The sequence below is a fragment of the Apostichopus japonicus genome, chromosome 23 (assembly GCF_037975245.1).
Source record: "Apostichopus japonicus isolate 1M-3 chromosome 23, ASM3797524v1, whole genome shotgun sequence".
Classification (NCBI taxonomy): domain Eukaryota; kingdom Metazoa; phylum Echinodermata; class Holothuroidea; order Aspidochirotida; family Stichopodidae; genus Apostichopus; species Apostichopus japonicus.
This window is the reverse complement of record NC_092583.1, coordinates 7,226,206-7,254,136: the sequence shown is the minus strand read 5'-3', so window position 1 is coordinate 7,254,136 and position 27,931 is coordinate 7,226,206. Positions and strand designations below refer to the sequence as shown.

General features: G+C 35.8%; 1 protein-coding gene across 2 annotated transcripts; it reads left to right on the top strand.

Annotated features, from left to right (window-relative positions):
* On the top strand, positions 1–27,805 carry LOC139964463 (uncharacterized). 2 transcript variants are annotated; one of them, XM_071966049.1, is made up of 22 exons: positions 1–355; positions 2,900–2,973; positions 4,560–5,421; positions 10,099–10,366; positions 11,086–11,630; positions 11,673–11,939; positions 13,025–13,162; positions 14,853–14,937; positions 16,486–16,809; positions 17,466–17,948; positions 18,119–18,345; positions 18,747–18,908; positions 19,638–19,790; positions 20,452–20,512; positions 21,143–21,459; positions 21,809–21,986; positions 22,458–22,781; positions 23,302–23,531; positions 24,244–24,387; positions 25,211–25,363; positions 25,791–25,851; positions 26,420–27,805. In XM_071966049.1, the coding sequence occupies exons 2-22, from the start codon at positions 2,954–2,956 to the stop codon at positions 26,719–26,721; spliced, it is 5,304 nt and encodes a 1,767-aa protein (XP_071822150.1). In that variant the 5' UTR covers positions 1–355; positions 2,900–2,953; the 3' UTR covers positions 26,722–27,805. The 2 variants fall into 2 exon arrangements, with proteins under 2 accessions (XP_071822150.1, XP_071822149.1); XM_071966048.1 differs by having other exon boundaries at positions 2–355; positions 11,086–11,939.
* The last annotated feature ends 126 nt before the right edge of the window (positions 27,806–27,931 follow it).

Below are 27,931 nucleotides of genomic sequence, written 5' to 3'. Positions count from 1 at the left end.
TTGTATTCATTTGCTAGATACCAATTCATATCAAGCCTGTCCTCCTCTCTTACTACAACATTCAACCCTCCATTACCTCTTTCGTGCTCCACTCTTCAGTGTTTATTATCTAATATTCATTTGAGAATTTGTCTCATCCTCTGATCGAAGTCATAGTATTTAGTTATCTTTTAGATAATCTCTAAGGGCTCTCTGTTTGAATTTTGTGTTATCACTTCACGCTTCGTAGACGTGACAGCGACTCGGCATAACAAAAACGTATCGAATTATCTCAAGAACAAGTTGATATTCAAGACCTTTCGAAGAATATTAGCTGTACCTCACCTGCACCTGTCTTACACAGACGTCTGTCATTGTAAGTAAAGTAAAACATTTATGAATTTTTGGTTTCGATGATAATCGTAACCTCTGCACCCATGCAGGCGGAGAGTGTGTGTACGTTCGATGTGTGTGTGTGTGTGTGTGTGTGACGCCTCGCTTGTAAACACGATATCTCAAGAAGAGAAGCTTGGACCAATCTAATATTTGGTGTATACCAGTACCATATCGAGTAGAACAACCTTATTGTTTTGTGGGGAGGTCAAAGGTCATTTGGGGTCACCAGGGCCAAATAGTGAAAAACTTGTAAACACGATATCTCAAGGAGGTAAACTTGGATCAATGTCATATTTCGTGAGTAGGAGGACCACATTTAGGAGCAACAGCCTATAGTTTTGTTTTGGAGATCAATGGTCATTTGGGGTCACCAGGGGTCAAAGTGAGTAAACCTTGTAAACACTATATCTCAAGAAGACAATCTTGGATCAATCTCACATTTCGTGTGAAGGAGTACCACATTGAGTTTAAGATCCCTATTGTTTTTGGTGGAGGCCCAAGTCCATTTGGGGTCACTGGAGGTCAAATTGTGATAACCTTGTAACACGTACGATAACTTAAGAAGGGAAGGCTAGACGAATCTCATATTTAGTATGTAGTTGGTACACGTTCAGTACAAGATTTTGTTGAGGTCAAAAGTCAGTTGGAGTCACCAGACGCCAAATTGTTGAAACATTGTTTTATAAGCTACCGTATCTGCCACATACCAGCCTATCAGATAACATGTGCGTTACGCCTCATACGAAAAGGAGGCTATTGGCAATTGGAAATGAGTTTATGGGCATCCGTAGAATCTAAAACTGAAAATACGAGCAAACTTGCATTGGCTTCAACATGCCGCTCGGAGCCTTATTTTGCGTGCGGAAAGGTGTACTTTATAGTACAGCAGTTCTATTGGACGTTTTCCGTCGTATTTTTTCAGGTTGGATGTAGTTTCGTTGTGACCAGGCAGCGTTTATGAAACTTAACAATAGTTAGATTTTTTTACTATGACCAATCTTAATGCGAAATAATTGTGTAAAACGGTCTTAGTTTGGCAGTGAGTTCACGAGCCTTTGTCTGCATCGGCTGTTGATCTCAATTTGTGTAGTCTCTTCCATCAGTTTCAGCATAGCTAGGCCTTAAAAGTAACGTTCGACTTTCGTCACGTTTATGATTATGGGACAACTTGAACAAACCTGGTTAGGCATGTGAGCAATTTTATGTTGTCTAGGCCAGCAACGGTTGGGTAGAATAGGGTTCGCTAACACAACAACGTGAATAAGTCAAAATACTAATACACCTTAAGATGGCAAAACATCTCCTTAATTATTTATTAAGGCATTTTCATACTGGCTGTCATAATACGCAAAGTATCGAACAATTTAAGGAGTTTTGAGACAAATTTGCTGTAGGTGCTGCTAGGATTTTTGGAAGATAGATGCTCTTACAACCTCAGATTTTCATTGTTTCAAGTTGAATTTCATACTGCAAAGAAACATGACTTTCCAATGCGCAATTACGTAGCACCATGTATCTGCCTAACTGCCTAGCCTTTGTTCAAAGAAAGTATTGATTTTGCAGATCTGTACTTTGGACATATGAACAACAATCATAGGCCTACTTGCGAGTGAAATTTGGCGAGCAGATTTTTAGCCACGGTTGCCAAATAGCGAGTACTTTTAAAAATATTTGTCCAGGTCTGAAAACCTTCAAAACATGATTTCTCATGGTAGAATTCATGGATACTTTTCATACATGGTGTATGGATTTGCCATATTGAGTACAAGAATCCTATTGCTTGTGAGGTCAAATCTCCTATAGGTCACCAGAGGTCAAACTCTGAAAAACATTTTACATGATATCTAACAATGAAATCGTGGATTCCTCTAATACTTGGTGTGTTGATTCATAAAATTGAGTACAATGCCCCTAAGTTGTTTTTGGTGGAGGTGTGTATAGCCACGTACAGTAGACTGACCTGAGTTTATTCTGCAATAGTGGTATTGTAACAGCTAGTTCTGATTATAATAACAAGCAGAAGTCTAGTGCATTGAAGTCATCGAAACCTCAATGCATTTTGCATTGGTTATTAGCACTCCAGTGTAGGTAAATATAGCTACATCGTATAACATGCCTGTACGGGAAATGTTGAATAAAAATATAATTTCTCTTAGTAAAATTTCCACTTTTGACCATCGTATACATGAATTTATCATTTTCTCGAAATTTCACATATTTTCTCACGATTTCGTTTTTTTTTCTCGCAATTCATCATGAACTAAATATAAAACTTTGATGTTAAATTCCTGATTGATCGTAGAAAGTGTAATTTTAGAATCGGGAATAACCAAAACCATAATTTCATTCATCATATTAATTCAAGGTTGCTCGTTAAACATTAAATAAAAGCCACAGCATTCACCCCTAAAGAAGCTTTCTTTCTGTTCCGATGATCTCTGTATTTATTGCGATATTCCTCGATAAGAATATTCTTTAGAAAGTCATATTTGTTTTTTACATTTTGTTCTAATTTTATGCACAGATCGGGACTCCCGCTGCTATAATTCTCGTAGAACTAAACAAGCAAATATCAAAAATGGCCAACACAAAAACCTCGTAAGTATTTTTTTATTTTTTTATACAAGATTTAAATGTTTTTATGAATGACAGTATTTAAGAAAAGTATTATTTCTTTACTTTGCATTCATCTATGCAAAAGCAATGTTATAAACTGACAATTTTTCATGAACAGATAAAAGACATTCTCATAAATAACTCCTGAAATGTGGGGAAAAGTTCAGTATCGAATAGGGGGTGGGGCACAAAATTCCTAAGGGTAGTAAGACATCACGGTGTCGATTCTTTGGGGAGGTAAAGCACAAAGCCATCTCAAATCGCCGATAAAATGGATCCTCTCTGCATTCTGTGCCACGAATTCCATTATTTTAATGCGACAACGATACAGCACCTATTGATTCATTACTTTCATGTATTAGCAAAAGGACACTTCCTGTTTACATTTTTCCTAAATGTCTCAAAAAAGGACTTATTTTAAATACCACCTGAAATTCTGTCTGAAGTCACCCCGTGAAATCTTTAGACCAAATTGGTTTTCTCTAATAGCGCCATCAATTTTCACTAGCGGAGCCTTTTGACAAAGTTAGCTTTTTGTTATAGCGCCATCATTTACAACTTGTGACCGTGTGTCTCTTTCTCTCAGTTTTTGGCGCTAAATGCGAATGAATTAGAATGTACTGCATGCGGGTGGTCAACACACATGAAGAGTTAAATCAGAACGTTACATCAGTACATGCGTATGATAACGATGAATATTGAAGATAAATAAATCGTGTTCAAGCAAACAAAATATAGCCAATGCGATTTCATCAATTTTACTGAAACTGCCTATTAACAGGGCTTATATATTAAGTCGGTATTGTTATATGTGAGAAATTTTGTGAAAGGAATATTTTCATAAACACACAGTAATTAATTTCAAATGTTGTTCTATTAATAGGATACTTTAATAGAAAAGTATTTTATTCGGTCGATTTTCCAATTTCTAGCACGTTTTACTCCGCTCGCCATGCATATGTACATTCATGCGGAAATGTATTTTCTTCACGTTTTATGCGGGAGAGGGTTCTTAATGGGAAAACGCTATAATTGCTAGAAGTTTTCGACAAGTATTTTCCTGCAGGTCTTTAATCTCCAAATTGTTCTCAGATATTTTTTAGGAACATGATGATGACTGAATGTCCCAGTGAGGAAAATTTCTTCGAAGGTTGTAATAAAATTAGTTTAAGAATTTTGACCAAAGTTGACCATATTTGAATATCTAGCATATTTGGGGCCAATACAGCATAACTTTAAGTCATGGATCTACAGCTAGGCCAGTATCCTAATTATTAGGCCTTGAACGTCTCATTTCTTATATCTTCGAGATTACCATGTCGAATAATTTGCTCTGGACATATAGTGCTATGACACGTGGGTCACGACGGGGTCCCATGCATAAATCAACAGCTTTTTAAAGAATTTAGTGCCGTTTGTAAGACCTAGGCTATATAGCTACTTCGCAGGCTGAGAGCTGTTCATCAACATTCCTTCGATCTAAAAATCAACTCTAAATTCTTCGTTACCACGGATACAACCTTCCAACCCTGACCTAACTTTTCACCTTTTGCCTTCCACACAAACAGAGTGCATACAACGATACCACGATTCACCGTACGAAAAGATTACGTAGTGTTCTTCATGGACGTGCTAGATACAGGCCGTTTGGCTGTCTCTGGATATAACAACACGACAAAATGCAGCTTTATTGATCTGTTTATGTTACAATTAGATCCTGATTCTCAAGAAAAACCGTTATTATTGACGTCAGAGCCTTACTATTCTGAGGAATTTACCGAGTTTGGTTCATCATGGCGGACTGTTTGTTTCCTGGATGATCGTCTGTTTTTAACGCGTTGTAAAAATACGGTAGCATTGTACGATAGTAGTAATGGCGGTCTGGTCAATCAAGGGAAGTTTAACGGTGAAGCCAGGTGTATGACAACCAGAGATGGTTTAGTCTATGTCGGGTTATTTAGATCCAATGAGGTGATTGTCTTAGATGCGAGAGAATTGAGAATAAAGAAGACAATCATCTTAAAAGGATTAGAAGGAGTAGACTCTCCCTGTGATATAACAGTTAGTAATAATAAACTGTTTATCTGTACAGGCCGGTATGATAGAGCTTTAATTTATAATAGTGAGGGAGAAATAGAACAGGAATATACAGACACACAGTACAGCCGTGCACGTAGTATAACAGTCAGTGAAGAGAAAGGATTAATATTTATATTATGGTATGGTGTTGGTGAGAGTAGACAAGTTGTTGTTTACTCTCTATCTGGGGGTCATTCTTCAATCTCTGGGGGTGATTCTTCCATCTCTGGGGGTCATATCTTGGCTTCTTTTAAAGTTCCTGATAATTCCAGGAGAATCAGGATCAATAATAACATAAACAGATTATTTGTGGTTACCTGGAAAACTGGAAAAGTATATGAATATCACACAGTGAGTACTAATACAGGATTTATAGGCCTATGGTTAAAATTAGGACTTTATCACTTTTATTAAAGCAATCGTTTGATTGAAGCTCAGCAAATTGGGTATCATTCTATGCGAACAAGTAGGGAAAAGACACTTTTACATGTTTTGAGATCTGCTTTGCAAAATTTAGAGAAAAATAAGAACATTTTTTCCCTTGGGATTTGCTGATTCTGGTAAGGTTGTCATGGAAGTGTTTCTGTCAATGTACATAAAAGTGAAATTTGTTTCCTTATTATCTCAGTCTTCATGCTTCAAATGTAGACAAAATTGATACTAGTGAATGCGGAATTTTATTAAGAACACAACTTTTACTTGTTTGTTAAGAGAGAGATCAAAATGGTGGAAAAGTGAGTGCAAAATTTTATGAAAAATTAGGCCATTCGATGCTTCTTACACTTTGCAATATTAAAGCAACACACAAAATTTGGCAAATATTTTTTCTTATTTTCTGAGCTTAAAAGCTGCTAATTTTTATAAATTTGGTATTAGTGAATGCGGAATTTTATAAAGAACATAACTATTACTTGTTTGTTACGAGGGAGATCAAAATGGTGGAAAAGTGAGTGCAATTTTTTTTCCTCCAAATTTTAGGCCATTGGAAGCTTATTGCAAAGTGCAATAATAGAGCAACACACAAAACTTGGCAAATATTTGTTCTTACTTTCTGAGCTTACAAGCTGCTAATTATTACAAATATGGTATTAGTGAATGCGGAATATAATGAAGAACACAACTATTACTGGTTTGTGCAGAGGGAGATCAAATTGGTGGAAAATAGAGTGCAATATTTTAGGAAAAATTAGGCCAGTGGATGCTTCTTACACTTTGCAATATTAAAGCAACACAATAAATTTGGCAAATATTGTTTTCTTATTTTCTGAGCTTATAAGCTGCTAATTTTTACAAATTTGGTATCAGTGAATGCGGAATTTTATTAAGAACATAACTTTTACTGTTTTGTTACGAGAGAGATCAAAAATGGTGGGAAATGAGTGCAAAATTTTATGAAAAGTTTAGGCCATTGGATGCTTGTTGCACTTTGCAATATTAGAGCTACACACTAAACTTGGAAAGAATTTTTCCTATTTTCTGAGCTTACAAGCTGTCAAAATTTGGTATAAGTGAATGCAAACTAGTCTCAATAGTGCAATAAGTGAAATTTTGTTTGGCAATGATGTCTATTTAATGAAAATCTAGGCCAACAATTCTATGAAAAGTGATGCGAGATGAATGTTGCATTGCATACAGCTCAGACAAAAAAGTATTTATTCCTTTATCAATACTTTTGATTGTCAAATATACAAATGTGACATAAATCAATGTAACATATTGTTAAAAACACCAGAGGTGCAATTTCCCATGAAATGAGGTAACTTTCAAGAAAAAGTAAGGGCAATATTTTTATCTTAATTTAGGCCATGGTGATTAGCTTGGCACTAGTGCACATGTATAGCAAATGCTGTAGTGATGAGACCTTGATTTGATGATTGTATTAAAGTCTTGATAAAAATGATATGACACAAGCTTGCTTCTATTTTGGGATTTAGGGTGGTTTATTCAGGTGCAAATTAGTCAAAATTGCAGATAAAGAAGGGAAAATTTGCTTTTAGCCTTGTGGTGCTAATTTTCACATTGTCAACAGAGTTTAGACTGCAAAATTCACAAAGCCATTGAAATCATTTTTCATTACTTTTGAGGAGAGAAAGTTGTAGTTAAGTACAGGCTTTACATTAATATGGATTGTACATATTGAGTCAGTTGGCAGTCTTACTGTATGTCGAGTTCTATTCTAATTAGTTCATTTCACTGATGGCCAATGATTTCCAGTAATTAATGCACAGTGTAATGTAGTCCTTATAAGTAACAATATATAAGTAACAAATTTCGGATTCATTCCTGAGAAATTCCAAAGGTACAATTTAGTTGTACTACACTCATAATGAAGGTCATATAGGAATAAGCAGGAAAATGGAGGCAAAATGGAAAATGGACGGTGCAGTGTATTCCTGTCAATTTTGTGACAGTGACGATTATAGACATCACTTTGTGCAAGTGACGATACACAATATCCTGCTCAATTGTCTAAATATGCAGTACATTACTTAATTGTAGTGACCAAGAATACAGTCTAATGTATGCAATTGTTATGAACATGGATTCAACATGATCATTGCTATCCATTGCATAAGAGAGCATTTATACCACATGTCAACCAGTGTAAGAACAATGGTCTTCATGTAAGGCCTTTTTGGTTTTGATGAATATCGTAACCTATGCATTCATGATGGCATATGCGTGTGTGCGTTTGTGACTCCCAGCTTGTAAACACAATATCTCAAGAAGGGAAAACTGGACCAACTTCATATTTGGTGTGTGGATGTACCATATTGAGCACAAGAAGCCTATTGTTTTCTGTGGATGTCAAAGATCATTTAGGGTCACCAGGGTCAAATTGTGAAAACCTTGTAAACACAATAGCTATAGAAAGGAAGCTTGGGCAGACTTCATATTAAATGTGTAGAAGTACCACATTGAGTACAGGAAGCCTATTGTTTTCTGTGGAGGTCAAAGGTCATTTAGGGTTGCTAGGGGTCAAAATGTCAATACCTTGTAAACACGATATCTCAAGAAAAGAAGTTGGGGCAAACCTCATATTTAATGTGTAGAAGTACCACATTGAGTACACAAAGTCTATTGTTTTCTGTGGAAGTCAAAGGTCATTTGGGGTCACCAGGGGTCAAAATTTGAAAACATTGTAAACCCGATATCTCAAGAAGGGAAGCATGGGCAGACCTTATATTTAGTGTTAAGACGTACCCCATTGAGTACTACAAGCCTGTTGTTTTTGGTGGAGGTCAAAGGTCTTTTGGGGTCACCAGAGGTCAAAATTTGAAAACCTTGTAAACACGATATCTCAAGAAGGGAAGCTCGGAACAATTCTTATTTAGTGTGTAGACGTACCACATTGAGTACAGGAAGGGTAATGTTTTTGGTGTAGATCAAAGGTCATTTGGGGACAACAGGTCAAATCGTTACAACATTGTAAACATGATATTGCAAGAAAGGACATATCTCATTGGTTTGTAGATGTACCATATTAAGTTTAAGGAGCCTATTATTGCTTTTGGTGGAGGTCAAAGGTCATTTGAAGTCAGCAAATGCCAAACATTTACTTCACTCCCCTCTAACCTGTCTCTCCACACTAACACATCTTCCTTAACATAATATCATAAGGGAAGCTTGGACAGATCGCAATTGTTTTGGTACGTAATTGTACCACATTGAGTACAAGAAGCCATGTTGTGGGTGGAGGTCAATGGTCGTTTGAGTTCACCAGGGGTTCAGATTGTCAAACCATGTCTTACACAATCTTTCAACAAGGACTGATGTCATATTTAGTATGTTGATGTATCTATCACATGGAGTACAGTACAAGAAGCTTGTTGTTGAGGTCAATGATCATTTCAGGACAGCCTGTGTCATTGTGAATTTATTGTTTGTCACATCGCACTGCTTTTCACTGTATTACTAATATCAAGTATGTTGTACACCCTCACTATAATTACGTCAGATTAATGCAGAAAATAGCTGAATGTTACATCATTGAAACCACTATTCATTTTGCATTCTGGTTATAAATGTCACCAGGCCACACCATGTACTAGTAAATTATGTCTAACAGGATTAAGTAACCCAGGAAACTTGGTTTAGCATTATAGTTGATAACTGCGAACAGTTTTCAATAATTACTGTACATGTTTCACATGCATTCTTTATCATGAAGCTGTGTAAAGCTCATAGTGCAGTAGCTACACATAAAGTTTAGTGTATACACCAATCTTAAAGAAGTCTTGACAGTGCACATGGACTTTGATTATTCAGGCGTTTGTGCTGCAGCACATGTAGTTTAGCTGTACAACCTACAAGCATAAACCATATCTTCCAGCCTATAGTGCTTCTAAGTAAGTTGTGTACTCATTCAGTACATGTCTATTGCAAGATTGTAGGCTTATATACAGTAAGTGAATCTGTAAGTAAAAACCTGTGTAAAATACAACACTGCCTCAATGGTTGACATAGTAATTAATATGTTAACTCATGAAAAACAACATTGTTAATACTTAAGGAGAATGTAAGAGATAAGAAGGGGTAGGGAGAGGGTGATTTGTGTGTGTTTTAATGTTACTGACCACCTACTGTACATTGCCCAGAGTAGAAGACAATTTCAGTAGTTCCATGTCCATGATTACATTCCCATGCAAACATGGGTCACAATGTAGCATTATTGGTTAAATTTGGAGAATAATGTTTAGCCCAAGCAAGAATAATTATAAGTTGGTGGCATCATTAAGAAAATCTACAACAATCTCACTGATACAGCTTCATATAGAAGCATGTACCTGTACAACTTAAAAATCAATCCGTTTTTAATACTTTTAATTTTTTTCTTAAATAAATATATAAAATATTGTAGTTGAAGTAACTCGGTAAATCACAGTCACATTATCCATACCTTCATCATATTAAAATCAATCCCTTCGTTAAATATGTTGCTGTCTCAATGCCTCAATCATCTATTTTGTTTCATAGCCTGCTACCACCAGTATATTTATTTGATATTTTTTTTCGATTTTGTTACAGAGTGACATTTTCTTTGACAGCCTCTTCACATCATTGGAGTTATTGATTGAGAAAGATGATTGTAAGAAGCTACGTGACTACTTTAAAGTTCCAGCTAAGGAATCAAAGGACATTATTGAGAGTGATACACCCTTTTCATCTCTTGTCCACCATCTCAGAGAGGCAGGGAAGGTTTCTGTTGATGACATCAACTATTTAATGACAGCATGCTCTGACAAAGGACTGAGTAAATTGATGGCAGTATTGACCATCTACCAACAAGCTCAAGGTATGTTTATATTAGAGAGCTTCACAAGTTAAACATGCTAGGAATCAACAAACATGCAAACGCATCTATTCTTTGTGTGGGCAATGATGTAATATACCATTATATTAGCTTAACTTAATTAACCCATTGATGATAGGAGAAGGACCATGCATCAATACCATTTGACACAAATAATGTGATTAATAAGTTGGCAAGAAATTCAATAGCTGCAATGACATGTAAAGTACTTCAAACCCAGTTAAAGAGAACCCAATTTAGATGTTCAAAAGTGTAATTATTCCACACTGCATGTTTCCTGCAGGTCTTGCATTTTAGTCAAATCTTTTCATAAGTCTGTAACTTATTATGGGATATACTCAAAAGTTTGACTTGGGATATGTTCAGACAAGATCGGTAAAATTTTGAAATTTGTAATTTAATATCCTTAATATATTGGAGGATCAACGAAGGGGCTTGACTTTGTTCAATTGCTCAGAAACTGGGCAAAATCAACACCAAGGAAAGTGAAAGATTTGCAGTGTCACCTCAAATAACATGCTAAAGTTGAACCAAAATGTGAGCTCACTAAATTTGGTGAAAGTTTGTGACAATATTATCTTGGAAGTTGTATAGCACAAATAATTAAGATACATTGAACTGTGTTTAGTTACATACAGTAACTAAATCTCTTGGGTGGAAGACAATCTTTAACCATGTTTGCATCTTATATGTTGTTTCAGATTCAAAGTTTACCAAAAAAATACTAAAAGATCAACTAAAGGCATTAGAAGACAAAAGGCAGGAACTCTCTCAAAAACTAATTGAATCAGAAGATGAAAAACAGCAGCTCACTGGAAGACTAAAGACAACAGAGGAGGAAAGACAACAATTGAAAGGAACATTAAAGACAACAGAGGAGGAAAGACAACAATACAAGGATGCATTGAAGGCAACAGAGGAGGAAAGACAACAGCTGACTGATAGGCTTAAGACAATAGATGAGGAAAGACAACAATTGAAAGATACATTGACGGCAACAGAGGAGGAAAGAAAACAGCTGACTGGGAGTCTAGAGACAACAGAGGAGGAAAGACAACAATTGAAAGATGCATTGAAGGCAACAGAGGAGGAGAGACAAAAGCTGACTGGGAGACTAAAGACAACAGAGGAGGAAAGACAACAATTGAAAGATACATTGAAGACAACAGAGGGAGAAAGACAACAGCTGAAAGGAACACTAAAGACAACAGAGGAGGAAAGACAACAATTGAAAGATGCATTGAAGGCAACAGAGGAGGAAAGACAACAATTGAAAGATACATTGAAGGCAACAGAGGAGGAAAGACAAAAGCTGACTGGGAGACTAAAGACAACAGAGGAGGATAGACAACAATTGAAAGATACATTGAAGACAACAGAGGGAGAAAGACAACAGCTGAAAGGAACACTAAAGACAACAGAGGAGGAAAGACAACAATTCAAAGATGCATTGAAGGCAACAGACAAAGACTTCAGACATACATTGAATACAGCTGAGAACAAACTGAAGACATTGAAGGATGAGAAGGAAGAATTACTTCAGCAGCAGAAAGAGGTTAGACTTCACATAGTATGTGATTATAGATATCTTTTGACCTAGTTACCTGACTTCATGAGAAATTTATTAACTATGAACAAGATTACCATTCTGTTTGATCTGGTGGTGTTAAAGTGAATTTGTAGCCTACCATTTGCAAACACAACATTTTATTTTCAGAAATTAGGGAATGTTTATGATGTTCAACAGTAGAGGTCCAATGATGAACATATTAACAGCTCTTTGTCTCAAGATTTGATAAAAGCATGATATTTAGTTCATATGATGTACATTAACTCTTTACATATTAATAGAGGTCAAAGGTCATTGAGGTTAAGTGAGGTAAATCAAAACATGTAAAGGATCAAGGAGTGGAACAATCAAGAAGTAGAAATTTGACAAAGATCCTTCTAGGCACGAAACTTTTACATGACGAGTACAAGATCCCATTTGTATTTAAGTCTTTAAGTGCTACACCTAGCCTACAGGTCTCTCTCTTTTCCCACTGTAGGTAAAAGTATTTAATCACTTTATCTCAATGGCAGATCTTTCAGAGAGTTTGCAATGCATGGTTGTATCCTTTGTTTATATGCAAGTTCTCTACTAAACTGAAGTTAAACCACATTATTCTAATTGTTTAGTACAAGTTACAGTTTAAATTAATTAGCTAAATAGAGGAATTCTGCATGTGCTATGGTACAATATGTAGTAGATTAAAGCATATTATGGGACTTATTGACCATCAAAACATAAAATTAATCAAACAAATTGATATCATTGAACGGCTGTCTTTCAATTTGATAGGCCTACATTCCTCTTCTAGAACAGTAATTCCCCAATTCCTGGTCGTTCCCCTGAAAGAGATCACAGTTATCTGCACTAATTTACTTTGAACATGTGATTTCTCTGAGCCATGTAGTAATATTGCAATACACACTCCCTCAAGTAAAGATCAAAATATTATCAGTTCAGCCTGCCTGAAAATAATGTGACAAAATATGTTCCCTTCAGACATGAGATACGTCACTGCTAGTATAAACTTTAATATGTTGCAAGTAATCACTGGGAGGTGCATCCCTTTTGTCTCTTTCACTGTATGACAGGATCTGGAAGAGGCTAAATCAAGTCTGAGAGCTACAAAAGATGAACTTGTGAAGTCTCAACTGGAATATGCCAAAGAATCCATGGCCTTACAAGAGGTCTTGAAACAGACTAGGGAAGCCTTGAATCAACAAGAATTGGTAAAGCCCCTTTCACACTTTCCCAGATCAGGTGTGAGTTTTGAACGATCCGTAGCGTAAGGCGATGATGCGTATCCAGGACGAGTTGATATGGGTCCAGTATGGGTTACTACGGCGTTGTTATGGGTTGATTAGGATTGTTACAGATATCTTCCCCGGTCTATCCCGTATATGAACAGAAAACGTAGGGTTCTACTACGGCTTTCTATGGGCTGTTTATCCATGACGGGTTATTACAAAGCCGTCACAACACGATCCAACCCATAGCAAGTTGTATCAGCCGTAGTGCATATGTACCAATACTTGGCCCAATCCGTTTCAATATGTACCAATACGTACCTATATCAGCACGAACAGATCATGTGATCACGGCTTACTAGGTCCACTACATAGGGTTACATATTGTCTACGGGTTGCTACGGGTCCTCTACCGGGTTTTTCATCTGTGGGTTAGACCCATATTTTTGTAAAGCAAGTTCAATATTTGTCAACGTATCTGAAGGCCGGACCGGTACGGGTTGCCACAGATAGCTACGGGACATCCCGATTTATGGTAGATCAGACCCACGGATCACGTGCCGGATGTACCGATCAGGCAAGACCGGGCGCATGATCTGTGAAAGTGTGAAATGTGCTCTAAAAGTATGATTAAGTTAAGTCAGTTTAATTGTACAGTGTGTATGTGTAGCCAGTATACCACCAGTAGACAAGAAGTTTGTGTTTATGAAGTTAGGATCATGTTGTGACTAAACTATTAATGTGTTGAATTTATGATAAATATTCCACTGTTGAAGGTATTAAAAGGTGACAACAAAATCTTGAGCTTTTACAGAAAATAGTTCAATGAGTTAAAAAATGTTCTAAAATCATGCTCGATTTGATTACATGCAGTGTGAAGTGAGTATAAGTACATTCATCTATGCTAAAGTCAGTTGCTTATATCACCTAAAGACAAATTTGGTGTCATTTGACAGTTGATAGATAGGAAAACTGGGGTTCTTGTGGTTACTAATCATAGGCAGACTATGCAGTCAAGTTAGGTTGTGTTGATGCGCACGGGTGTGCTGTGTACTTAGACACCCTAGATTGTAAACACAATATCTCAAGATCAGTAAACTCTGCAGTTGTCATATTTGGCACGTGGCTTCCCCACAATTAGTAAAAATAACCCTATAGGTTTGGATGGAGGTATAAAAAGGCATTTGGGGTCAGCAGAGGGCAAAATGTGAAAATCTCAAAAAATCTCCAGAACCTGAACATCAAAGGAGTTCATATGCATTGTAGGATAGCCTTATGTAGTTTTTCTTCACAGTTTGGTGTACGTCAAGAGTTCATTTAAGGTCACCAGGGGTAAAAAATATCTTCAAAAAGGAAACTTTGTTGGCTCTATTTTGTGGCTTCCTTATAATGAATACAAGAACATTATTGCTTGTGGTGGAGGTCAAAGGTCATTTGGGGTCATCAAAGATCATATTCTTTAAAGCCTTATACAAAAACCTTGTAAACGTGATATATCAAAATGTAATACATAACATAGCTCATATCTGGCATGTGTCTCCTTTATAGTGAGTACAAGAACCCTTTTATTTTGGGTGGAGGTCAAGGCAAGTTACCGCTGGGAGACGTTTCCCTCTGGTCTAAAGTTTCAGTTCATCAAATAAGATATCTTTTCTATGTTTTGTATATGCAGGCTTCATATGCATCTGTTACGGCGGAAGAAACCCTACATGAAGAGTGCGAAAGTCCAGACATATCACAGGAATCAACTTTGGCAGGTAGGATCACAATGAAAATATAAATACTGTTGCTCAATGTAAATATCAAGCATGCAGTAAAATAATTCCATATACAGTCTGTCTGTTTTTAAATAGTCCTGCCTGCAGATCTTCAAAGCTGTCAGGTGAGTTGTAGGAAGAGGGACAGAGGGGGTGGGGGGAGGGGGGTGCCTTGAGTCTATTTAATTATTGTAGATGCATTGTCAATAATGTTGAGATATTGAAAATTCAAGTGAGCTGTACACAGGTGTAAATAAATCGAGGGGTAACATGGAAACAAGTTAAATCTTTTTTAAATGGTTAGTCTGGGAATTAATTGATTTGTGACATTAACTGTCAATGCAGATTTGATATGGGAATGGTTGTACAAGATGCGTAGTCTTCCTTGTCAATCTTTTCCTGGTTCTTCTTTCTCACCCGAAGCAATACACTGTCACTAATTTAGCTTAGTCCTTTATTCACCAGACTGCTATGAAACTTCAAATGTTGCACTACTCCTCTGGTAGTCGTGTGATCAGGTATCTGTTGTATACTTGAAGCAAATTTATAGCAATTAAACTAAGGTCCTTTGGGAGTCGATCATAGACATATCTTGGGAAACCTAGAATTTTAGCTAAGTGATGCACATACTAATGTTTACTGCAATTTTTCAATTGCTAAGATGCTAGTTCCTTTCAAAAGATTGAACTGCAGATGAAACACATGCAGCACATCAGGACTGTATGTGTACAGTGTACATTGACGTAGGTAGCAGACGACAGGATTCACCGTTCCTTAGCAACACAAGCCTGATTGCCTCACATGCACTAACAAGCACAGGTCAAGCATTTTCTGACACAGAGAAAAAATAAATAAAACTAAAGCAATTAATATCAAAAGTACAGTAAATCCATGTTTAAAGTGCGTTCTGTTGGATACGAAACTCTGACAATTTCGAAAAGACAAAGTGTAAAAAAAGCATACATGGTTATTAGCGTCAGGGGCACATCACAAGACCCTGATGGTTGGTATGTTTTCTGAGTGTAAAGAGTGTCATATAGATTTATATACATATCGCCAGGGTCAAAAAGCAAATAACATAAGGCATGTCAACACCTGCAATGTCTTTCTTGTAAAATATTTTAGAAAATAAAAGCCTCATCTAATTCCTCTTTATAATGTTTTTACTTTTTCTGTCATCACTCCCTCCTAAAAGCTGAAGAGTATATTTTTGATTTGGAAATCAATTTTCATCTAAAAAGGTGACAGTTAAAGTTGCTATGGTAACACAGATGCTTGTTGTGTAGATAAGGAGTTACATCAACAGTACTCCAAAAAGGAATTTATTCATATTCCACATTGATTATATCTTCTTCTGCTATAGAACTGATTTTAAAGAAATGTACTTTGTTGTTATAGATTAATGCGATACAAAGCAATCTAATAATCAAATGAATAATTGGAAAATGTGATATCATGCATTATTAAATAATCAGTTTCATCAATTGGTTTGTTGTGCTGAGTATTATCTTTAACTTTATTTTATTCTTACTTTTATTTACATTTCAGCTGATTACGGCAGATTAATGGTCAATGTTGCCGACGATCTTACTCTAGACAGCACCCTGAAATTAGCAATTCTATTTGGTCTACCACCGGCAGAAACTGATATGCTACGCCGGGTTTCTCTGATAGAGACACCGGGAATCACTCTGATTAAATTCATGAAAACACGAAACATCATCAACATGTACGATGTCACTAACCTACAAAAGGGTTTGGTTCATATTCAGCTAAACCAAACAAATGAAAATCTTTTAGCTCCCTATCAGTCTAAAATTGACCTCTTTCAGTTTGAAGAAAACCAATCACCTGAACTGCTTGACTGGCCAGGTAAGAACGAATGGAAGGATGCAATCAGAATACATAAAACAAAAATAGTACAGTAATAATAAAAATAATAATAAAATAGTACTTATATAGCGCATTCATCAGCAACGCTGCTCGAAGCGCTTTACAGAAATTGAAACAATTAATACGGACATTTGAAGTCAACAAATGCCAAACATTTTCCTCACTCCCCTCTTACCTGTCTCTTTACACTTATAGGTATTCTTAAACATAATATTACAAGGGAAGCCTAGAAAGATCGCATTTTTTGGGTATGTCATTGTACCACATTGAGTTCAAGAAGCCTAATGTTGTGGGCAGAGTTTAATGGTCGTTTGAGTTCACCAGGGGACAAATGTCATATTTAGTATGTTGATGTACAGTACCTCTCACATTAAGTACAAGAAGCCTGTTGTTCAGGTCAATGGTCATTTCAGGACAGCCTGTGTCATTGTGAAGTTATTGTTGTTACATCACACTGCTTTTCACTGTATTACTAAAAGATATGTTGTAGACCCTCACTACGTAAACATTATGTCAGCTTCAGGAAGAAAACTGCTCATGTTACATCATCAAAACTACAATGCATTTTTGTATTCTGGTTTTCTATATCAAAGCATCAGTTACTTGTAATTGTGTTTCTATTATTCTATTTTTAGTTAAAAATGTCAAATTTGTCCCTGATGATGGATCAACTCCATCACAAGCTTCTGATGAAAGAGAGGAAGATCATGACCATAGTAAGGAGAGTTTGGGGGAGAGAACAGAGGGAGAAGAACTACCAAAACAAAGAAAAGATTCAACTATACTTGAAATGAGGCACAATCACTCATACATTGAACACAGGATAAAATGTGAAGGTGGAACTATTAGCATCATGGGGGTACATCTGACTATTCCTGAAGACGCTTTATCCTATGAAGGTGTAATTTCTGTTAAAGTGATTTATGATCCTGACATACACCTCCCTGGAAGTGCACGTAGAGGCAGAATGACACCCCTGATAAAACTAGAGCCAGAAGGACTCGCCCTCAACAAGCCAGCCCAGCTGATTATTCCTCACTCGGCTATTATCCCTGAGCCAGATCGACATGGTGTTATTATCTTCACTGGTCTGAAAGATGAAGAAAATTTACAAGAAGGTAAAGATGGTGACCAAAGAACACTTTAAATGCATTTGATGTAAGGAGAAGTAAAATGAGTTAAATTCTGAGAATCAGTAAGGTAAAATATATCTAATTTAATAAGCTCTTCATATTTACTGTATTTAAGATGACCAAGTTAAATATTTATATAATATTACTTATTATAGGTGAAATCACTTGGACTGAAGAGAAATCTGTTGATTGGAAGCTAGAACCGGAGAAGATCAGTCTTGATATTTACATTCTGAGTTACGTCTTTGTTAATTTAGTCAGCCAAGAAACAGAACAGAAGCATATATTCCGTATTGTTCCATTTATTGACGGGATACTGGATGCCCAAGATGATATTTTAATAACTGTTTGTTTCTGTAAGGACAGTGATGAAGAGTACAAGGTAAGGATAATCTCCTGTTACCATGGTGATAGGTGTAGCAGTTTGAGGTGAATTCTGCTTTGTGCTGTGATCTGTAGGTCGGATCATGTATTACTGGCAAATTATGAAGTGATTGGTTAAGGGTACATTTGTGTGACATATTTATTGATTCATCATAGTTTAACAAAACGAAAACACTGTTACATATGAAATACCAGACATTTACACTTAATTTGCAACAATGATTTAGAGGATCTGATAGAAACAAGCAACATTAATTGGTAATTTTATTCATTTTAGGGAACAGAAACTGCTGTTACTTGCTATAGCAGTATTGATGAAGAATAGTGAAGCTACACAACAAATTGCATAATTGACTCTGTTTGTTTTTTAATTAACTATTCCATGTTCTGATGTTTTAGTTGTTGTTAGAGGACTACCAGTCCAAACTGAGTCTAGGAAACTATACAACATTTCAAGTTACCCGGACATTGAATGACGGCAGAGATTATGCCTCTTACATTGATCTGATGATGTCATCGCCTGGTGATAGTTACCACCTGATGAAGGAAGAATCAAGAAAGGTTTTAATCACCAATATATTCAAATTTGTCTTCTAACATTACATTTAAGGAAAGGTAGTTAGGGATTGGCTACCTAGGGTAGATTAAAATGTTGTAGTGGTTAGAATGTTGGCCCTACAACGACCTCTTTGTGGTTAAAAAAAACAAACAATGACCAGAATCTATGCAAACGTCTGGTGGGCAGTGTTGTTTAGCAGAATCTTGCGAGGGATGGTATTTCGGTTCATGAATTAGGAAGAAAGGTTTGTTCCTATTTTCACATTGTTTGATAAAAAGCTTCACTCACCATGGCTGCACTTTGGGGATCATGAATGGGGATGTCTTTAATTCACCTCCTTTTGTGTTCTTAAGTTAGTGTTCAGGTGCTGTGGCAAACTTGCAGTTGCTGGAGTGGGTTGTTGATTAGGTGGCTGTCCTGTGAGCAGGAATGAGTGAGACAATTACTTGCCCTCCTAGTAATTCTCTGAAAACTCATCAAAACAAAAGGATTGATATAAGCCCATATACAATGACATCTACAATGACAGGACCATCTATGACTCAACTTTATTCCTGTACGGTTTCTACCCCATTGAACAAAATTAACCTAAATATTGTTATGGAATTCTTTAATACAATTACCAGGTTTTCCTTAATTTGTTTCTATAAAAGTTTGGAATTGTTTCTTTGAGTACATATCAAGCATTCTCATCCTCAGTACATTGATCTTCAATATTTTTAATCCATTAGCGTGTAGACATTGATCACCTCTGTGCTGCCAGTAGAGTCTCTCATCAGTTCAGACTTCAAAGAAACAACGATGGAGACACTGACATGGTTGATGTGAAGTTAAAAGTATCACAACATGAAATGAACCAGACAGCCCTTATCCTCCAATCAAAGGTGAGTTATGTTCTGATGATTGTCTTCTAGCTGTTTGTGTTCTCATATTAGCAGCGGCGTCTTCTCTCTTCTGATCATTTCTTTGCTTAGTAATGTCCTGTCTGCTGGAATTAAGTCTTGCAACTGTTTTCAGGCTAACTGAATAATGTAGTGCTGGAACTGAATTCTAGTTATTTGTTGCATGTTCTCTCATGAATCATTTTCTTTGTAAACTTGATGGTGGATGACAATTGAATTTAATTGAATTATAATAGTCTGTTTTTCAAGTATTATCTTTTTTTCAGTCACTCACTGGTGTACCTAGGTTTCTTATTTTGATACCGTTTTCCGAGACTTTGGTGTTGCTTAAAAAAATATTTAACTCAAAATACAGTGAAATGCTGATAAAAATGTACATATTACATGTGTTATATGCTAAGCACAGGTCAACCGTTATTGGAAACTTTGTTTTGATGGTATCTTAGGTACCAATTAAATACTCCATAAATGATAGGTATATGTTGTCATAAACATAATCCTTTTCCTCGGGATTTCACAAATTTATAATGTCTCAGCCCTTTTGTTCTACGTTACATTCCTACTTTAATCCTTATCATTCACAGGAGTGTGATAGATACATTTAAAGTTGTCATTGGTCATACATTTTTTGTTTTTTCTTCAGGTGAAAAACATTCTCATATCTCCAGAAAGTCAGGATATTCTTTTTAGAGAACTACATCTAGGTGAGTTTTTAAGTGGAATTTAACGAATGGTTGGACTTGGGGTTTTATTAGTCCACCCTGACCTGCATCTAAAGTGAAGTTGGAACAAAAACTAAAATGAATGCTCATTATTCTAGACATACACCAGGTAAGCGTGTGTTAGTGGAGATGAAAAAGTAAGCAAACATACAGAACATGGACCCAGGTGAGTGTCTAAGTAGATGTGAAAATGTAATAGCATTTGGTTTAAGGAGTAGACACACCTACGTGTCACTTATAACAACTAATTTTCATTGGTAGACATTTAATCAACAACTACTTTGTAGCTCAAAGAAAATTTTGAAAGTGAAACTGTATACAAGACAAGAACTTATGCACAAGACGAGGGGTAAAAGTTGAAAAGTTGCACGCAACTTGTGGACAGTATACTTCACCAATTTATTGTGTGCACGCATCAACGTTCTCCATGCAGGTTGCATGCTTCTTGTGGGCCAGTTGTGTACTTACTTGTGCATGTTAGTTGTGAAAATTGCTCATTGTTGAAACCTGGCGCACAACTAGCCTGTGATTCAAGCACTCTTAGTTATACATGCGAATCTAGTCTTTTCTCTCCTTTGAATGTAATGTGAATGTTGTTGTCCTCACTTTCAGACTTACAAAAGTATGAAAAGCTGAAAGGAGACATTGCAAAGCTTCTGGATAAACAACATTGTCAAAAGCTAGGCATGGTGTTCGAGCTCAATCCAGCAGAAAATGAAACAATTCAGGAAGCAGCAGAATCTGGAAAGATACTGATGAAAATATTGGATGAAAGAGTGCTCATCATGCCAGGCAGATTGATCGGACTGTATGAAGGATTGAAAGCTATTCACTTTAATAAGGTGACAAGACTGGTGCTGGAGTACATTGATACGTCACAAGGGAAGAATGGAAAGGAAAACGAAGGAGAGAAAGATGATAAGAAAATGGTTTGTGCTTTGTAAAACATTGTAAAGACTTAACATGTTAAGTGTGAAGCAAAACAAAAGTCACTTTGAATAAAGCCAAGATCTTAGAAGTTTAGAAGGTCTAGTACAGACTGTACTTACTGATATGAAAAGTATTCTTTTTGCTGTCATACAAGTCTGTCTGTAAATTCATCCTTCCACTAATTGTGACAGTTTCTGTTTACTTAAAGTTACATGTATAGATATCAAATGCACAAGAAGTCTGTGTAGAGATTTACTTAGCCAAACCAAATGCAGTATTTTCATCAAATAATGATAACAAATGTGAATTTAATAAACAATTTGTACTATTTCAACATTATTGTTTCAGGTAAAAGTTCCAGAGAAACCGGTAGTCATTTCAAAGAGGGAACCACAATTGTCAGTCAATTTCAAAATTTTAATTGAAGAGGGATACAAGAGACTGGATGTCCAAAGAGCCTTGAAATTGTCTCATGGAAAGCTGGACTTGGGAAGACGGCTGTTGCTGCTTGCAAAGGAAGAGCATGGTAAAGTTCCCATATATTCAGCTCAATGGGTATTTCTTATTTATGTCTTCCGATTTTATTAACCTCAATCTTATATGACAATCTAGAACCACATTTCATTCCCTTGACTGCTTCAGTGTTCATGGAAGAAAAAATATTTTCTTATTTATTTTTTTTAGGAATATTACTCACAAATTAGCTACAAAATAGATATGTTATCTAGATGCTGTAAATAAACCTAAGTCTTGTTACTGTTAACGAACAATTCTCTTCTACATTTATTTCCATTTATCACATTAAATATGTCGTATGTTCACTGTTCCACCTTTCATTATTGTAATTTCTACAAATAGCCAAAAGATTAAGGCAGATTTGTGTTAAAGAGGCTATTTTCATAATGTGAATTGAAACAGTATATGCAATTAACACATTTTCAATGAAAGTGGCAAAATACTTTCCTTTCACATGAAATATATTACTTTTCTCCTCCAGAGAGACTTCCTTTGTTCCCAGGGTCAAATCTTTATAAAGAACAATACTTTGATCAGCGTGGAGGAGAGATGTTTATCGCAGGTGTTAGCCTGTGTGTACCAGCTGGGGCACTACACACTGGAAGGATTGTTAGTCTGTGGGTTTCTACTGAACCTGCCATTAAAGGACCTTCCTCAAACAAGAATCTCAGGTTGACCCCCTTTGTGAAATTTGGTCCAGAAAGCCTTACTTTACACAAGCCAGTCACCTTGATTATTCCACACTGTGCTTTAACTACAACTAACCAGATGGGTCTTGATGTGTACTCTGGTGTCTTACAAACAGGTCTATTTTTTTTCTTTTGCTGTGTTTTAACTGATAAAGTAAAGCTGGAATGAAAGTCACACTTGATATGTGAAACCACCTAAGTACACAAACACAATATTGGGAAGAAAATCACTAAGCCTTCTGGCTCTATGTAATGTAAAAGTCAATATCTCAGGAAGGAAGTACAGTAAGGTCCAGACAAATCATCTCCATTGCTAGGACCCTTTCTCTCTTAAGTTGTACCTTGAGAGCAAACATTCAAATGTTGCACATTTTAGGGAGAAATAAACAACATTTCTAGAGGGAAATAGTACCTTTAAGCTGTGTTAAACTTCAGGGTTTTATCAAGTGACCCTGCATCCATACATAGAGTTAGAAACATAATATTTTACTATTTTGATGTTCTATGTATGCAGTGTTGGATTTTCTACCACCAGACTGTCGCATTAAAATCATCTATGGTATAGTTAGTATTCGTGTTCTACCTTTCACCATGTTATAAAAACTTACAAGCAAAATGTTTTACAATTTCCTTCAGATAAATCTGTCAAATGGAGCTTAGAAAGGAAACACCTCAGCTGCTCTATGAAAAGTCAGCACTTTGCAGTTGAAGCTCAGAAACCCTGTCTCATTGGTCTTCATGTCCCTTTCATACCTAAGATGAGGAAGCGTGTTTGTATTTTACCGATTGTTAACAGAGTTTCTGATTTGGGGGATCAATTGACAATCCATCTTTGGTTTCATAACGATGACACACTAGAACATGAAGTAAGTAGCATATTTTATCAGCTGAAGTGGTATTTTTAATTGTTTCATAGATTTCAGTTGTCTGCCTTTCTGAATGGCACATGGTTCATACACAAAATTGTACAGAGTTGATACATTGTTAACCAAGGCTCTTTAGCGATGGAAATGATAAAGTTCTAGCTTGATGCCCTACTGGGCTCAAACTTCTCCGACAGTCAAATAGTTATGAAAACGTTAAAGGACGGGTCAAGTGAGATAAGCTGGTTAAGGCTATCTGTGGTCATTAATTGGTGAAAATTATAACTTTGCAGTGGTCAAACCACACTGATCAGATGTCCTAGAACAAAATTGAATGTTCAATAATTTATTGCTGGTGATCATTGACAACCGACAACAAGTCACTTTTACAATTACAGACACATTTGTAAACACACCTTGACCAGGTGTCCAAGATTAGACAGTGAAGATTTATATTTCAGAACATAGGCTGTCAGACTATTAATGGTCTTTGATAATGCATCCTATCAGACACTCTATGTAATCGATATTTATAATCATCTCCTTTATTTATCAAACAATGGCCACCCAAAAGAGGGTCATACCGGGGAGAAGTTATTGCTTCCTGATCATACATAGGACAATTAAGCAGTGTGTGAATTGATGTTAATATTAAAATTTACATGAATAATAATAATAATATCATATTAAATTGTTTCATTTTTTATATTAATAGAGTCTTATCAATGAAGAAATCTACCAGCAAAAGGGAACCATAATTCATGATCCTGTGTCTGTTCAACTCAAATCTATGGCTTCAACTTTACATGTTAGCACTAACTCCAGTACATCACAGTGTAACCCACATCCTAGAAAAGTGGTTAGTAATATTTGCTAAATATTCTTACTTATTTGTTGGCAACATGTACAGAATGCAGAAAATTCCTGTTCCAAGGGTAATTTGCATTTGTTGGAAGTATATTTATATGCATCTGTTGACTGGTGTGTATATGGTGTAAGCATATGTTGTTATTTAAATAAACATTATCTAATTTTAAAATTGCCTCCTTTTGTAATTCCTATGATATTCAATTAATAAAAAGGGGTCAGATGGTCCCAGCTGCAGTTTTCTATGCAGTTGATTTCATTCTTGACTAGTCCTTTATTCCATCCTCATTAACTGTCCAGGTATTGATTATATAACTACTTTGTAATGTTTGTAAATGTTATAGTCCCTTGTTTATTTTTATTTTGATGCTAATACGAATAATCATTCTGTTCAAACCTTAAGAGCTGAAAAGAATATGAAGTTGATAGTTTATAGTCTTGCCTGAAGGCCAAAGCCATGGCAAATGACTTTACAACAGCCATAAATCTCAATATGCATAATTCCATTAAGTGGTCTTAAAGTACTTCAGTTTACCATATATGTGTCCACTGGGGGACATTGGGGGTGGTCAAAGTAAAGCTCACAGTTATATTTACAAATTACTTTGCATTTTCCAATATGGACACCTGGATGAAGACAGGCAGTTGAGGTTAATTCCCTTGCCCAAGGCCAGATCATAACTATCCAGTCTACCAGTACTGCGACCTACATTCTTTAAATTGCAAGCCTGGTGCCCTAACAAATTGACCACCATGTTAAAGGCTCTCAAAAGTTTGATAAATTAATAATCATCACTTGATTTTTTCTCTTCAAGGATGTTGCTATGGTAACCCTATGGTTGAAGAACAGACAAAAGCTAGAATTCCGTCTTCAGAATAAAGGGCTCAAAGATACTGTCAATCTGAAAATAGAAGCAAGATATGGGATGTCAGTGAAGAATCTATTCCAGCTTAATATTCAGTTGCAGGTAACTTGATTTTCCGTTTAAATTAACACAAAGAATATTTGAATACATGGAGTTTAATGTGTCACTTTGGATTTATCTAAGCTACTGAGACTCCTTTTATATTTACCTTTTCTTTATTTGTTTACCATTTTTACATTCTCTAATGAAGTCATTTTTTGTTTGCCTAAATTATTGAACTGTCTTCCATAAGACAAGTTTGAAATATGTTACAATTTTCAACAAAGCAAATATCTTTATGACAAGCTGTCTTCATGTCACAAATGTAATACATACAAAATATCCTAAACAGTAATTACTAATTAACATATCTTAACATTGTCACTTAAACCACATTTTGATACAAACTGTCATGTGATAGAGATGAGATATTCACAAACTAAGTTTCTAGGAGAATCATCAAGCTTTCCTCTTCATTTCCTTTTCACAGATTGACAAATTACTACATATTGACCAAATCACATCTCCATTCCAGCTCATCCTTCCTGAATGTGAGTAATTAATTACATGATTAAAATGTAATGCCATGTTAACTTATGTAGGCCTGTGTATATCAAGTGTTTATGTTTGATGCTTTACAGTCCTTTCATATGAGATGTGTATATGTAATCTTACTTTTCATACATCAACATTTAACATACTGCCTACAATTCCTTACACATCAGATAAGTGCACCTAATCCTACTTTGCACAGAGGAGTCCTGGCTGCAATTACCATGCCAACTGGGGGACTAACTATCAGCTATTTGCAATATTTGATATTAAGGAAACATCAGTTTTGACACCATAGCAATATATAATATATACTGTATTGAATTTCTCACTGCAGTGAAAAATAAAATGTAATGAAATTCAACCACCTGTTTGAAATTACACATTCTGGAGTTCAATCAGATTTTATGTTTAGTATCATTGAAAACTCCAGTGTGTGTAAGAAACACATCACTGTTGTCTCACAATTCTGAATATTATTTGCATGAAACAGGTTCTGTTGAATTTACTGTATGTAGAGTAATGTATTTAACGTATTTCCAATTTCCTTTTCTTTCAACCTCACAGCCATCATCAAATCTTTTGATCAGCTAAAGCAGAACTTATCAGAACATCTTGATGTAGACCAATCTACCCTGCTGGCAAATATTTTCCAACTTCCTGATGAAGAAATTACTGATATCAAGAAGCACAAAACACCGGGAACTCTTTTGTTGGAGAAGCTGACAAAGAATTCACTGATATCTCCTACAAACATCACAAAATTGGAAAATGCCCTAACAGAACAAGGAAATGAAGAATGTGCAAAACTTGTCAGAGAATTCAGAAGTAAAAATCCTGTAGTTCAAGCAACAATGTGCCCAGAATAATGACTGAATTCATAATGTGGTTTATTGTAACCAAATAATGATGAATACGAACATCATATCACCTGTGGTGCTGTACCCAGGAATATGTTCACTTGAGAGGTGGTGAGGAAGTCGGTGAGACATTTTGTACAAACTATTTTTTACAGTTGGAGCTTATAAACACAGGACTATAAGTGTAATTACACCTGTAGGAGTTACATGAAATATTCTCTTCCCTTGTCTAACAATGTTATATATGTATATACTCTATGTGACTAAGTCCATGTTGGTATACTTGCCTTTAATAGGCAAACAATTACAGTAACATATGCAGTCATTTCAGCATGTGTGTTTGCGTGTATGTGGCCCAAACCTGATAATATGGATGTATAGCTTCCCTATTGTGAGCAAGGGGGGTAGGAAGCTTCCAAAAAGTGTGGGACACAACTTCAAAGTGGCACTTTCTCATTCCACAAATACCACTCGTTATGCTAAAAACCGATACACACCGGCCATATCACTTAAATATATATGATGTGTTAGTAAGCTATCAATAATATTATGGTGCACGTGAATAATTAAAATAAAATTTTAAAATTAACAAAGATATCCAAAAGACAGTTCTTCATCAAAGGGGTACATTTTATTTGCCAGTAGTGCACATTTGCTATATTAGAAAATAGTTGTGGGCATGTGCCCCAGTGACCCAACTACATCAACCTATTACTTAAAGATGATTTTCAGTAATTGCCATCAAGATAGGCTACTTGATAAAGGTATATTCGGGTGGCTTAATCAATTCTTAGATAATTACTGCTTCCCCTGGTCAAACCACATCCTCAAAGCCTTTTTTTTTAGGAAAGATAAGAATTTGTTAAATTTGATCATAGTAAGTTGTGGATGCATCTGTCATTAACATAATGAATGTCATTATGGTAATTGAGCTGAAAATGTTTCTGTTTTCTTCATAGTATCTTTATCATGTATGTATAGAAGTATACAAAACTTCAAAAAAAGCTGAGAGCTGATGAACTATCTGGCTTTCAAAAAAATGTAAATATTCACTTTATTTCATTGGCAATACAGATACAATCTCAGTAATCATTGATTATGCATATAGAGTTGTTACTACCTGTAAGTTTGAGGGTGATGGGAGGGGGACTATGCCAATGCCAAATGTATCTCTGGATAAAGTGGAGGCAACATATTCAAAATACATTACAACAGACCT